At 38.9% G+C, this 15,886-nt stretch overlaps 1 protein-coding gene across 1 annotated transcript; it reads left to right on the forward strand.

Moving 5' to 3' along the window:
* Nucleotides 1-5,688: 5,688 nt before the first annotated feature.
* On the forward strand, nt 5,689-8,663 carry Tceal5 (transcription elongation factor A like 5). Its single transcript, XM_021628668.2, has 3 exons — nt 5,689-5,848; nt 7,146-7,213; nt 7,826-8,663. Exon 3 carries the CDS (start codon nt 7,852-7,854, stop codon nt 8,425-8,427), a length of 576 nt encoding a protein of 191 aa, XP_021484343.1. The 5' UTR covers nt 5,689-5,848; nt 7,146-7,213; nt 7,826-7,851; the 3' UTR covers nt 8,428-8,663.
* The last annotated feature ends 7,223 nt before the right edge of the window (nt 8,664-15,886 follow it).

The raw sequence follows: 15,886 nt of genomic DNA on the forward strand, positions 1-15,886 counted from the left end.
GAAAATAAGAGATAAGTCTATTTAATATCTATCTTTATGCTTATCAGTAAGGTGAAAATAGTCACCTCAGGGCTGTTGTATGAACTAGATGAGGTAATCTGTGAACTTTTTCCAAGTTTTCATCCTCTTGGCATGTGGGTAAGGTAATCTCTGAAATGTTTTCAGTTATTAGGGAGTGTTTGTAAGACCAGGTCTTTACTCAAAGGCCCCATGGGACAAAGAATAGGTGCACTCTGCTTTACTCTGCCCTATTCTCATCCTTTCCTGAGAAAGTCTATATACTAGACTAGAGTTCTACACCAGACTGCATCCCCAAAATGAGAGATTCTCTCTGATTTCTCTGAAATGTTCATGGTACTGAATCCTACTCTTCATGTGTAGCTAGATTCCTTTCTGTTTATCTTTTTGTTAAAAAAAAAAAAAACATTATCTGGGGCAATTATCTCTCTAGTTGAACAGATTATAGCAGACATACGAGACAACAGCTCACCGAACCTGAAGCAACAGTCCACATTAACCTGAAACTTCGGAATGTACAAAATTTTGTTTTTTTTATACTGAGCTGAGCATCATAAAATCATGGTAGTGTATCAAGATTTTGATTACATAAAAAGTACATTTATGAAAATTGATTTTATTTTGTAGTACTGGGGAATGAACCCACAGGCTCATGCAGAGCTAGGCGTGCCCAGTGTTTTGCAAAAATAAACTTAAAATTTAGGACTCTGGAACAGGTTAGTACATAACTCATGGCCAAATGTAGCCCACTGTTTATTTGGGGGGCTGTAAGAATGGTTGAAAAATTATTTTGGAACACAAACATACGGACTTTTAATTTGGTGTTTATAAAATTTTATTGGAACACCAAATGCTAACTCATTTACACATTATTTGTGACACATTTTATGTTACAGTATCAGTATTGATTAATTGTAAAATAGAAAGTATAGCTCATTTGCAAAGACTCTCACCTGTTCATGATACACAACGATTGTTACCCTCTGCCTTAGACTGTAACATGAGAAGGAGTTAACAGGTAAAAACATCCATTATGGAAAGTAACAAACCCCAATATGAATGATATGTTTAATTCCAAAGTGTCCTGGCCTCTCCCAGGCACTTGAAATGTAAGGAAAGTTCATGAAGACAGCAGTTAATAAAAAGGCTCAAAGGGTTTGGATGCCTTTTCCTAAGTTTCATAGAAATGAAGCCTCTAAAGTAATGAGCTTCTTTTTCTCAATTCTTTACAAAGAAAGATGAGCAATAAAATTCTGGCAAGGTACATGCAGTAAGATTAGGGATGTTCACAAAGAAGAAAAATGTTCAAAAAGAGATTTGATCTTGTTCCAGTAATATATAGATCACTATTATTGTGATTTTTTACATATAAAATTTTAACTGAATCAATTCTTTATTTCTAATATGTATTTCTATAATACAGCTGAAAGAATTATAGAGATTCTCATATTTGAAGTTTTTAGTTTGTTATGGTCTGAAAGAATATTGTGGACGTTTTGGATTTTAAGAGAGCCTAGCCTAGAAATCACTGTGTAGCCCACACAGGAACTCACAATGATCCTCCTATCTCAGCCCAAGGTGTATGATTACATGCATGAGAAATCATATTTGGCTGAAAGCATCCTTTAATGTCAAAAAAGAGGCTTTATATATGTATGAGTGAATGAATTGGGCCATTGAGGCTTAGCCTATCATAGGCATCTAGTAAGTACTTGTGAAATATATGAAAAAAAACTGATTCATTGGTACTCAACAAATAATCAGCATACATTTTAGATGCTTACACATTTCTAACAAGCTAACAGAACCAAAGCAATGCAGATACATCACTAATTTTAATAAAATTATGTTTTCTTAAAATTTGCAAATCACTGAGAAAAAAAATTAAATGAACGGAAGGTTGATGTGGAGCCACAGAACGTGTTGCAGAATGGACTTTCTAGTTTAGAGGAGAGAATAGGCACAGCAACCTAAAAATACACTCTGGACACAAGTGAAATAAAGCTTTCGTCATTAACTATCATCTAATCACCAATGAAAATGAAGTAATAGAGACTGGGTTTATCCCTCCAAACTGAAATATAAAACCTAGACGAATTTCCAGGTTTGGGAATGACTGAAATGTTAATGTTCAGTCAAAGCAAAATTATTTGAGAAGAGATATATATGAGCCTTATGACTAGCTACAGTTTATGACATATCGCAGGATTTTTAACATGTCAGTAAAATATATGTCAATTATAGAACAAAGACCAGAGGATCATCGAAGTATATGCTTTTAATATTTCATTCTATATTCAGAACCTAGTTCTGATGCGTTCAAGATATATACTATACCCCTTTAAAGAATCATGAAAATTATAGCTAAACAAATAATGACATTAACTCTTGAAAGACCCAATCAATCCAAAATGTATTAAAAGAAAAGGAGAATGAAGAAAATATGGGACAAATAGAAACAAGATGGTTGGTTTAAACCCAAACATATCAGTAATCATATTAACACATGGTCAAAACATCTTGATTATAAAGATTGTCAGATTGGATAGAAAGAGATAATACAATTTTTTATTACCTATAAGAATATCATTTTAAGTATAAAATAAAAATAGATTATAAGACTGGAAACTACATAATTTTGTGTTCATCAAAACAAAATTCAAATTACTATATTGATATTAAGCATGATAAGTTGCAGAATGGAAGACTAGGGATAAATGAAGGCATTACATAATTTTAAGTGGTAAATTTTCACATATTACAATGTTTCAAACTACATGAAGCAAAAAAAAATCATAGCTCAATGAAAATTAAGCAAATCCCTAATAAAAGTCAGAAATGAAATATTGTCTCTAAAATATTAACAGAACAAGCAAACAGAAAACAGACTTCCAGAACAACATGGACGAATTTATTCTGTTTAATACATATGTAACTTCCCACTACCAAACAGTAGAATGAATACCTAATTTAAATGTGCACAGAACATTTATCACTATAGGCCATATTCACTGTCATATCATAAGTCTTAATAATGTTAACAGGATTCAAACGATATTTGAGACTGTGTTCTTAGAGCACAATGAAATTAAATGAAAAGTCACAAGAAATCCCTGGAAAATGTCAAAATCTTTAAAATAGGAACAATTAACATATGTATAAGCAGTAACTCCTGGCCCAAAGTAAAATGGAAATTAGGCCATTTGAATAGTTCATGGATATACATTTGCATAGCATGGCTGAGGTTCTGGGATCAATCCAAAAACAGCAAACTATTTCAAAAAAGGCAATCATTTTCAAATTTTATTTACTGCAAATTTCATATGCAAGTACTGTATTTACATCATTCTCTATCCCTTTTCTTCCAGCTCTTCCCATGTCCCACCATTATGACACACTCACATTTATGGTCTCTTATTCTTTAATTATTTTTACACACATACACACATTTAGAAAAACAATCTACTGAGTCCTTTTAATGTTACTAATATGTATATGTGTTTAGATCTGACCACTGGCGATTGAGTAATCTATCATGGGATTGTCCCTGGAGAAGACTGCTGCCTTGATTTCCCTGCAATGAAGGACTATATATTGAACTGTAAGTTAAAATAAACCCTTCCTTCACTTGTTTTTTTTTTTTTTTCATTTTTTAGAGTGTTCTCAGAAACAGGTGGAAATACCCTTAATGCCATTAACCCATGAAAAAAATAAAGAAAATGTGGTATAAATATAGGACAAAAAGGAATGAAACATCATATGTGTTAAAATGTGGATCAACCCTGAAAACATTATGTAAAATAAGATAAATCAGACCAAAAGTTTATGTATTTAATAATTTCTTTTAAATGAAATACAAAGGCTACATTAAACTGTAGAGACAGAAAGCAGATTAATTATTACTAGGAACTGAAAAGAGAGAACTGATAATGGTGCCTAGGTGGTATCAGGGCTCTTTAGGGCTTAATGAAGATATTTCATAACTAAGCAGCAGTGAGGGCGGCAGAATAATTTGCATGTACTATATATTATTGAAATTACACATTTAAGAACGATTAATTTATGTTATATGCCTTTTCCTACAAAAGACAATAAAGAAAACTGATTTTAGAAATAATATGTATCCTTATATATTCTCTAGACCAGTGGCTTTCATCTTTTATATATAATATACAACTTTGAACATTTAAATATATTTATTTATTGTTGTGAGAGAGAGAAGAAAGGAGGTGAATTTGGATGTGCGTGTACCATGGCCGAGGTCAGAGGGCAACTTTCAGGAGTAAGCTCTCTTCTTCTACTTTGCTGAGGCAGGTCCTCTCTTGTTTCTGACATGCAATGTACTCAAAGCTAGTTGGTCCATAGGCTTCTGGGCCATTCTCCTTTCTCTTCCTCTCCTTCTGCCAGCAGAGTTTTGTGGTTATACCACATCTGTTTTTTACCTGGTTTCTGGAACTGAACTGAGGTCACACTTGATTTTTACCCATTGAATCATCTCCTCAGCCCAGGCCTTTTAATAAACCATTTAACAAAACCAATGGGGTCTATTCCTGGCAATGTATATATCAAATAAAATGTATATATTTTATGCCCATGTATATAATTTTGAACATAATTTCAAAGGGTTCACAGTTTGAAAATGCCTGGACTCAGGGAATAAATGAGCAGTATGTGTTTCTCATCTCCCCTATTGCAACTTCTCTTTTCTCAAGCTCATATTTCCTGCTTCCTCATTATGTCAACCTGCTTACATATCAGCATTATTTCTAAATTCTCATGGCATACATACTCCACTAATTCCTACACACGTGTACCTTATATTCTATCTTGGGTGGTCAGTTCAGAACACATGACCTAGATGAAGCAGTCTGGTCCGCATGTCAGATGCCAAGTCAGAAAGTACGAGAATATGAGTATGGATTATAGTCAGAAACCCTGCAGGGTGGCAAGGCGCTTCTCCCGGGACCTTGGAGGTGAAGTTGCAGAGTTGAGAGACCTTGCAAGCCATATCTTGTGAGTAAAATGGAAGGGAGAAAACATGTCTAGGGAAGCTTCTACTCAAGCATTGTGAATGACCTCAGAAAGGAAACACGTCTAAGGGCTCTCCCCGCAGCAATTACTTCTCCAGGCTTCATGGAAACCCCAAGCTGCAGGAGACCAATTTTCTCCTGTTTCTTAAACACTTTATTTTAAATGAAATAGTTTTGTGCTTAAGAATAACACGTGTCCAGCAGAGTAAATGAAATAAAACAAAAATTATTAAAAAGAGAAGAAAATCTCCATTTCAAAAATGTGCTTACCTTCCAAATGATCCACCCTGTACCCTTTATGAAAAGAAGACCATGTGTAGAATGAATGTCTGTGGCTGAGAGACGAAGTGCATTGAAGGAGTACATGAACTGTTATTTTTTTTCTTTTAAATAAAGTGGCCCCCATATCCTCTGAGATCTTAACATGCAGCGGTATTAGGAAAAGATGCAGCCTTTCCCTAATGACTACGCACCACAGGATGAACCATATTTGACCTCTGGAATTTGCAAGTAACACGATGAATGACAAGGCCTCATGCTGTGGGGGAAGGGACAGAAGGTGGCGGGGGTAGTGAGGGTAAAAGTAGGCTGGCTCCTGACGCACTTTCTGATGCTTGGGAGGGGAACTAGGGACCAGAGCCCACTGGTGACGTTCTTGTCACGTGATCAGAAGCAGCCTTTTGCAGAAGTCCCTCTCTTCCAGGTACCAGCAACCATCTCCTTATCTTATCTCCGTGGAGGAAGGCAGTCTCGAAGCTGAACGACAGAGGGGTGGGGGCAACTGCCCTATAGCCCGGCAGGTTGGTACAAGCCGGGAATTCCTGGGGGAGGGGTGGGAATGGACAGAGGCTACTGAGCAGAGCACTCAGTCTGCTTTTCAGATACCGCCCCCTTTCCACCCCCATTCATTTTGGCGCAGAAGATTGTGTGACTGTTGGGGGTAGCACTCTTATATCCTTGGAGAAATGTGGGCTAATGGCAGAAGGAAATGTGAGAAGGAGTCGTTTCCCTGGGATAGCTACAAATCCTTCACTGCCTGTAGACCGCTGGGTAGGAATGACAAGAAGGCTAAGACCAGAGCGGACTCAAAACTATATACTCTATTCCTTTCCAGCTGCTCCCCGACTTGGTGCAGGAAAGGGATGTGGACTGCAAATAAATACTAACTGGGACAGGGGTCATTGGAGGGAGATGATGGTAGAGAATATCAATTGAGATCTCTTCAGAACAGTGATTGAGCTACATTTGTCATATAGCGGAGGAGGGCGGGGGAGGGGACAACGGTGATGTGGGGGTGGTGATGGCCTAATCCATTTTAGGTAGCAGGGGAGGGGCACAGGCCTCTAGGCTGAGGAAAGTGGACTGCCCCAGGCCAAGGCTTGAGTTCTCACTTTCTCCATCCCCCAACCATTTTGGAGCCCAAAATGATAGGCAGAGAAGACCAAGGGTGGGGGGCTGCTGTAGAGGAAAGAAACAGGTTTAGTAGAGGCTCAGTTCCCAGTTAGAGGGTGACTAAAGTAGGAAGAACCTTTCAAAGGAGGTAATAAGGACCGAACATGTTAGAGTTCAGAAATAATCCACCCTTTTCATTGTAGAAAGCTGTTTTTTTTTTCTTTTTTTCCCCTGTGTATGTGGGGAGGAAAGGGTGAGTGGTGTGCTGTGGTTATGACTACTCTGTCTTCTTCTGCTTCTATTATCTCCATTTTCAGAAAAGTATCCATCTGTGCATTATCAAGGAACCCTAAGGGTGGGGATAGGGGTTGGAAACTGGTCTAGAGAACAGAGGGCAGTAAGACCTGCCTTCTGACTTTCATAGTCCGGAGCTCTACTCATTTCAGTGAAGTGAGAGTAGATTTGGGGAGTGAAATCAGACACAGAGAAACAATTTGGAAGGAATTTTTCTTTCCCATAGCTCCAGGCTAGAAAACGGTAAACTCTCAAGGGAGATGTGTGGGAGAAAAATCAGAGAACACAGAGAAAGGGTGATGGGGAGAAAGGGAGGAATTGGGAAAGTTTTGACAAAAATTCTGTGTCCTACTTGTCAGTTGTTCAGTCTTCTAAGCCTTCATTCACTCCCTGATTCCTATCTCCCCACAGGTCTTCAGGTCTGTGGCTGTGGGCACCAACCCATCCAAGAAAAGGAAAGACCTGCAGTATCAGTGCAGGTTAGTGAGAGAAGGAATGCCTTTCAGCACCCCTGGAAGTAGAAAAAAAGCTGGGGGAGGCCACTGCATGCCTGATTCCTCCAATCCTTCATAGTACAATTTCAAAAAGCATTTCAAGACCCTAAGGGAATGTGATCCTTTATTGCTGCTGAGGATAAAGAGGAGGCTATGAGAGTGAGGAGAAAGGAAGGCACTTGCCATATTCTCTGAGGCTATTAGAGGACACTTGGAATCTATGTGCACTTTTTGTAAGTTTTGTAAGTGAAAGAATGAGTAAAAAATGTAAATGCCCCTTGATTCCTGTACTTTTTTGTAAGCTAAAACTATAGTTAGTGCTGCTGTGGGCAGATCCAGAACAAAGTTTAGCAACCATTATTCTCCACATTTCTGTCTTAGCACATCCCTTTAATGGTAGGAAGAAACAGCCTTGAAATTTCCTGCAAGGTTGGTGGATATGTATGAAGTGTATGGGGAAAGGAAAGGGAATATATGGATAAGAGTTTACCTGGAAGGTGGATTAAGGTGGGTTGGGAGAACCATGAACCAAGGAAAGCAACTATTCAAACCTTGTGCCATCTGAAGGTCCTTAGTGTTCTTTTCTTTGTCTTCTAGAACAGACAACAGAGAAACATTGCAACATGGAAAAGTTCTACAAAGAAAATGAAGGAAAGCCAGAAAACAAGGAAAGGGCAGAAGATGAAGGAAGTACAGAAGAGGGAGGAAATGAAGACAAGTCAGATGCAGAGGGGAAGCCAGCACACCAGGGGAAGCTAAAGGAGGGAGGGACAGGTGAGCAGGGACAACAGAAAGGTGAAGGGAAGCCAGAAAAGCAGGGAAAGTCTAAAGGGGAAGGCAAGCCTGATTCCCAGGCAAAGCCAGACAGCGAGGCACAGGCTGCAGAAAAGCGCCCTGCTGAAGATTATGTGCCCCGGAAAGCAAAACGAAAAACAGACAGGGAGACAGATGATTCTCCCAAGAACTCCCAGGAGGACTTACAGGACAGGCGTGTTAGCTGTGAGGAGATGGTGAGGGAGTATGCAGATGCCACTAGGGCTCAGGAAGAACTGAGGAAAAGGCAGAAAATCGGTGGTTTTCACTGGGTGCCAAGAGAGGCACAGAATGCATTAGTCCCCAGGGGCCAACAGCGGGGAGTCAGGGGAGTCAGGGGAGGAGGCAGGGGACAGAAGGACTTGGAAGATGCTCCCTTTGTTTAATGCCTTTGGCCTTTCCTTTTGGTTTCTTTGATGGGAAATATTGCCAGCCCTGCTTTCCTGGCAGGTATTTGCCGGGCTCTGTGCTTTAACCTTGTGCTGATATTTTTCTTTAGGTGTCACTCTTGTTACCAGCAGACAGCACTCTGTCTTTTAGTAAAGGACTTTCACCCATGTGCATGGAAGAGATGTTCATGGTATACTGTGAAATAATAAAGATAACACTTTGCAGAACCACAGAAACAGTATCAGTCCATTTTTGAAAAAACAAACAAACAAACAAACAAATATGTAACAAACAAATATGTAGAATATTTACACGGGAGCTAGAGAGATAACTCAGAGGTTAAGAGCACTGGCTGTGCTTCTAGAGCATCTAGAGGTCTTGAGTCCAATTCCCAGCAACCAAATGGTGGCTCGCAACCTTCGTCTCTCTCTTCTGGCATGCAGGTGTATATGCAGGCAGAACACTGTGTACATCATAAATAAATATATTTTTATAAAAGAATATTTATACAGAAGAAAAACTGTATAACTATGTAGACCTAAAAAAAATGATGGTTTTTCTCCATGTGGTGCGATTTGAGATTTTTCATTTTCTCATAAAAGCCCCTCCCCATTAAGAAGAGAGGTTACTTTTGTTATAAAAGAAAAAATAAAAAGTAAAATAAAAGGCTGGGTGCAGTGGCACACACCTTTGGTCATGGGATTCTAGAGTCAGAGCCAGGCAGATCTCTGACTTTGAGGCTTTCTTATACTTTATGGCTAGCCAACTCAGGCCAGCCAGGACTACAGAGTGAGACTTGTCTCATAAAGCCATTAAAATAACTTATTAAAACGTGCAAAGGCAAAGGAGACAGTTAAAATTCTTGGCAGAGTGCAGAATTACAGGTAAAACTACATTACCCCTGGGAGTAAAAATTGGAGGAGTTTTTGCAATTCCTTGGAAGATGCTGCTTCTCTGTCATATGTGAACTAGGGATAGATACAATGGAATACAACAAATTGGGCAACAAGCGCTGCTGATGCACACTCACAGCAGCAGATGAGGCACTTGGAGGATAACTGTAGGTGGTCTCATCTATGCCCAAAAGAAGATGCAGGAAGCTGAGATGTGGGTGATACCTTCCCTCGAGCAAATGCCACATCCCCTGGGAATTAGGCCTTCTCCCTCACGGATTCTGCATCCATCTGAGACACCCACTCTTATTAGTAAGTGAAGTACTTGAGGTAACAATGCCTCTTTTATTTTCCTGAAGCCTGTTAAGTAGAATATCTATTGTGTTCCATTCTAATGTGTTTAAAATGTGCTTTTACTTACTTTAATAGTTGTCAATCAAAAAATGTGGAAAATGCTTTCTAAAATCTTAACTAAAAATTAGATCCACTGTATTTACCTTTGTTAATTATTTATGTCTTTATTTACACAGTGACAAGGTCTCATTTAAGCCTAGGCTGGCTTTGAACTTGGCTATGTACACAAGAAATGACCTTTTGCTTTTTTAAAAATCCTGTTTCCATATTCTTAATGCTGCAATTGTAGGCACGCACCACCAAGTTTAAGAAGAGCTAATGATTAAAATCAGGGCTTCACATAATATAGGATAAACATATTAAAATTTACACTCTTAAAGAAGCTAAACAACAAGGAAGACTCTAGGGAAGATGCAAAATCCTTATTCAGAAGGATAAACGCAATAGACATCAGAAGCAGAGAAGACAGGGAACAGGACAGGAGCTTATCACAGAGGGCCTCTGAAAGACTACTGATTGAGGTATCAAAGCAGAGGCTGAGACTCATAGCCAAACTTTGGGCAGAATGCAGGGAATCTTATGAAATAAGGGGGAGATAGAAAGACCTGAAGGGGACAGGAGCTCCAAAAGGAGACAACAGAGCCATAAAAACTGATCCGTGGGGACCCTGAAGAGATTGATAACACAACCAAGGACAATGCATGGAGAGAACCTAAAACCCCCTGCTCAGATGTAGTCCATAGACTTAGTCTCCAAGTGGTTTCCCTAGTAAGGTGAGCAGGGGCTTTCTTTGGCATGAACTCGGTGACAGGCTCTCTGATCACCTCCCCCTGGAAGGTGCAGCCTTGCCAGTCCACAGAGGAAGACAATGCAGCCAGTTCTGATGAGACCTGATAAGCTAGGTTCAGATGGAAGGGGAGGAGGACCTCCCCTGTCAGTGGATGGGGGAGGGGCAGGGAGGAGATGAGGGAGGGAGGGTAGGATTCGGTAGGGGAGAATGATGGAGGGGATACAGCTGGGATACAAAGTGAATAAATTGTAATAAATGATAATAATCAAAAAGAAAAAATCAGGGCTTCATGAACTCTAGTCAAAAATTCTACCAAATGAGATGAATCCCCATCTCTCAGACTTTTGTTTTACAAACCCAAGGACTTATCTTACTCATTTTTTGCTTCCCACAACACATAGTAGAAACTTACAAAATAAAGACAATAACCATCAAATCAGAAGATCTCAGTTTTCACACTATTTCTGCTCCTGTTTGTATGCATACTGTTGAATATGTAGACTCATTAGTTTGTTAGTGTCATCATTGCTAAAGCAAGATCTCATGAAGACATGGATGGACTACACCTCACTATGTAACTAAGGCTGGCCTTAGAGTCATGATCCTCTTTCCTTTACCTCCCAAGTGCTAGGATTTGAAGCATTAGCTATCACACTTTGTCTCATGTAACTTCTTTCCTATGCAACTGAAATTTACGTTTTCAAAAGAAATGTGGCAAGGGAGAAATTACTGCACAATTGTTTTTTTTCCAAATGGGCTATGGTAGTAGCTTTCTAAGTTTGAGAGCTTCTGGTAGAATATCTGTATATAAATCCTATTTATTTTGCAGAAAATATAAAATCTTGGCTTCTCTATCAGACTCAGAACATCAGAATCTCTTCTGATTTGATGTTTCTTCCATTTCTAAGTTGTTATAAGGAATCGTATTAAACGCATTCATTTGTGGGAGGTGTGTATGTGCGTGTGTGTGTGTGTGTGTGTGTACACCATGGTGTACTCATGGAGGTGAAAGTACAACTTACAGTAGTTGTTTCTCTCCTACCATGTGGGTAGTGGGGATTGAACCAGATCAACAAGCTCCTTTATTTGCTGACTCATCTCTCCAGTCCTCAATTTCATGTTTCATAAAATAGACACATATGCTAAAATTAAAAACACTAATAGTGCAAAAGAATATATTATTAATAAACACTTTAGTCTGCATTGCCAGTTCATATTCCCAATACTTAAATATGTTTGGTTTCTGAGATCTACCACCATATTTTTTAGTGTGCATTTGTTAGTATTTCAACAGATTTGGAGAAACATAATTCACAGATCCCAAATTTTACTCACTTAGACACACAATTCAGTATTTTTAATATGTTAGTAGAGTTCTGAAACCATCACATTATCAAATTCAAAATTAGATATTTGCACCGCCTTAAGAAGAAACCTTATACTTGTTGACGTTGTGCCTATTCCATGTCCCTAGCATCTGGTAAGCAATGATCCTGCTTCTGTGTCTACGGATTGGCACATTCATATGAATAGAATCATACACTACATGGCTTGTTGTATCTGTGTTTTTTTTTGTTTTTTTTTTTTTTGTCTTGTTATAATGTCACAGCACCCATCATCACTAAATATTTGTGGGTAAGGTTTTGTTTCAAAATATGTTTTTGGTTTTCTGGAGTGTATTCTTAGGAGATGATTTTTTTAAAGTCTATGATAACTTGGTATAAGTTTTGAAGACCTACCAAATTGTTTTCTAAAACAACTGTGACATTAGATAATCCTACCAGCAGTGTGTTAGAGTTCCAATTTCTCAATATGTTTGATGACACTTGCAAATTTATTATAGCAGTCTTAGTTGTTTAAAAAGTAGGAGATCATAAAGATTTTAACCTGAACTTTCCTAATGACTAACAATGTTCATCACTGTATAGTTTTTTATTGATTATTTATATATCTTCTGAGGAGAAATGTGTATCTAATTATTTTGATTTTTTTTTTTTAAGAATCTTTCTGTGTAGTCCTGGTTGTCCCTGGAGCTCACTCGGTTGACTAGTTTGGCCTTGAACTCACAAAAATTTCCACCTGCCTCTGTCCTCCAAGGACTGGAATTAAAGACATACACTACTACACTTCATTTTGTTGATTTTAAAATTAGATTTATAGTCATTTTTTTTACTGTTGAGTTGGAATAACTCCCTGTCTAGTGGAGAGTTAGGCCCTTACCAGATAATTTGCAAGCATTATTTCTTAACTTGCTATGTATAGCCATTATCTATGGACATTCTGATATGAAAATGTAGTACATTATTCCTTACCATATGTGTTAGTCAGCTTTCCTGTGCCATAAAAAATGTCTGAGAAAAATCAACTTAAAAGGAGAAAAAGTTATAGTTGGGGAGATGGTTCAGAGGTGGAAAACCATGGCTACTCTTCCAAAGGACCTAGAATGGATTTTCTACAGCCACATGGTAAAAGCCATTTGTAACTCAAGTCGAGGGGATATGACACCATCTTCTGGTCTCTGAGGGCATGGCACATACAAGATGCACTTACATACATTTAGGCAAAAGACACATGCACATAAAATAAAATATTAAAAGAGAGAGAGAAAGAGACGAGACAAAATATCTAGGCAGATGATTAATGTGTTAAAGTGACTGCTGTACAAGCATCAGGACCTGAGAGTCCTAGTGCCCACATAAATGCCAGATGTGGTGGTGTGCATCTGCAACTCTAGAACTGGACAGGGACTAGTGGTGGGAGGAGTGAGATGTGGGTAGACCTTTCGAGTTTTCTGGATGTTCAATCTAGTTAAACAGTGAACTCTAGTCTCAGAGAACCTGTCACAAAAAAATAAAGTGGAGGAATTGGAAAAAATGGCTCAGTGGTTAGGAGAGCTTGCTGCTCTTGCTTCCCAGCACCTATGCTAGAGGACTCACAACCACCTATAATTCCAATTCCAGGGGATCTGGCACCCTCTTCTGGCCGCTGTGGGTACTGCATATATGTGGTGTACATGAAGACAAGCAACCAATACACATACACACATAAACATAAATTAAAAAATAAGCCAGGTGGTAGAAGCCTTTTTCCCTAGCACTTGGGACACAGAAGCAAGCAGAATTCTATGAGTTCAAGGCCAGCCTAGTCTGTAGAATGAGATCTGGGATAGCCAGAGCTACACAGAATAACCCTACCTCAAAAAGCAAACAAACAAATGGAAATAAGTAAATTAAATAAAAGTAGGCTGAAGAGACCCCCTAAATGGTTAAGAGCCCTTGGTACTCTTCTAGAGGATCCAAGTTCAATTCCCAGCATTCACATGGCAGCTCACAATTGTCTGTAACTCCAGATCCTGGGGATCTGACACCCTCTTCTGTCCTTGGTGGGCAGCAAGCATACATGTAATACATAGACATGCTGCAGGCAAAGCACTCACACACATAAAAATAAATAAATGAACAGATGTCATCTTCTGGTGTCTGCACATATACATGCACTTGTATAATAGACACATAAACATGATTTCACACCCACAACACCCACACAAAGATAAAAGTTTAGTTGAGAGACTGTATAGCTGGGTCAGTGATTAAGAGCACTTGCTGCTGTCTAGTCTTATTGTAACTTATTATGCCATATTGGGTTGATATCCCTAGGAAGCTTGCTCTTTTTTGAAGGGAAACAGAGGAGCAAGGGATCTGGAGGAAAAGGGAGAGGGAGGGTACTGAGAGGAGTGGAGGGAGGGGAAACTGGTATTGAGATGTAATATATGCAAAAATATGTAAGCTGGTAGTGTTGGCACACACCTTTAATCCCAGAACTTGAGAGGCAGAGACAGGTGGACGATCTCTGTGGTTTCAAGGTCAGTTTGTTCTACAAAGTGAGTTTCAAGATAGGCAGGGCTACATAGAGAAACCCTGTTTCAAACAAACAAACAAACAAACAAACAAAAGCACTAGCCTATCTTGCCGAGGGTGCAAAACATTTGGTTGCCAGAACCCACATGGTGGCTCACAGCTGCCTTTCCAACTCCAAGGAATCTGACACCCTGGTCTGGCCTCCTCAGACACTACACGCTCATAGTATACTAACATACACGCAGGCAAAACACTCACATATAAAAAAATAAGAATTCTCTCTGCCAGGTCATGGCCATCATGGACAAAAAGTCTCAGACAATCAAGCTGGCTAGAGCAGGACTTGTTGGCAAGTACAATACATGCAAGTATGTAAGGAATTTGTGAATGACACCAGCCCACTGTCAAAGGCCCCAATGGAGAAGGTGATGTATTCACCCCATTGGTATCAGAAGGAGAGGCTTGGAGCTTGTATTGACCTTGTTGCTGAGTCCTAGATACCCACCACTTAGCCCATAAATGATCTACAACTGTTAAATAAAGCATTTGTATTGTTTTTTTTTAAATAATAAACAAATACATCTTTTTAAAAAGTTTATTTGGGCATATAGCTTCAGTGGTTCTAGTCAAAGGTCACCTGATTCTTTTGCCATTGAGCCTGTAGCAGCACAGTTCATTATAGGTAAAGTTTGTGTCACAGATGTTGATAAATTCATAGTATACTGGAAGCAATAAAAAAAGGGTTAGGATATCACTGTCCTCTTCAGAACCATTCTCTCAGTGATCTAACTTCTACTCACTAGTCTCTACGTTTCAGTAACCCATACCCTAGAAACTAGAACTTTAACTCATGTGCTTTTGAAAGACACATATAATAATCATAAACTACATAATTTCTATTGTGTATTGTCTACACCCCCGCACACATATAGCTCTACCATATACATTCTTAGCACATTTGATAAGTGCACCAGTGAGTTACTGAACTCTGAGAATCATTTGCTGATTTAAGGTAAGTTTATACTAGAGTAGCTAATGACTCCAAACTCCTCATGACTTAATGTAATGGAGGTTTATGGGGATGGCTCAGCAGTTAAGAGCACTGTCTGTTCTTCCAGAGACCCAGGATCAACTCCCAGCACCCACGTGGAGGCTCACTACCATCAATAGCTCCAGTTTCAGACTATCTGATGCCCTCATCTGGCCTCTGCAGACATCAGGCAAGCACATGGTGCACAGACATATACATAGGCAAAAAAAACCCTCAAATACATTTTTTAAATGAATAAGTGAGATTTCTTTGGGGATAGAGAAAGTCTGTTTCTCCATCAGGGATCTAGTTTATGACACTACCGTGGTAGCAGTTGGTAAGAGTTCCAATGAGGAAGAATAAAAAGACAGGAAAAATTAAGAGGACATGTGAAGAGAAATTTTTCATCCTGGGATCTGGTTTTCATTTCTTGCTGGCTAAGAGTCAAGAGTTGCAACACAACTATTGAAATCAACATTGCTGTGAAGATTGCCTACACAAACAGTAAAAGAAGATAAATGATTTACACAA

Source organism: Meriones unguiculatus, chromosome X, assembly GCF_030254825.1.
Source record: "Meriones unguiculatus strain TT.TT164.6M chromosome X, Bangor_MerUng_6.1, whole genome shotgun sequence".
Classification (NCBI taxonomy): domain Eukaryota; kingdom Metazoa; phylum Chordata; class Mammalia; order Rodentia; family Muridae; genus Meriones; species Meriones unguiculatus.

Excerpts from the sequence above, each read along its gene's own strand:
- Tceal5 (XM_021628668.2), top strand. The coding sequence starts at position 7,852 with ATGGAAAAGTTCTACAAAGAAAATGAAGGAAAGCCAGAAAACAAGGAA.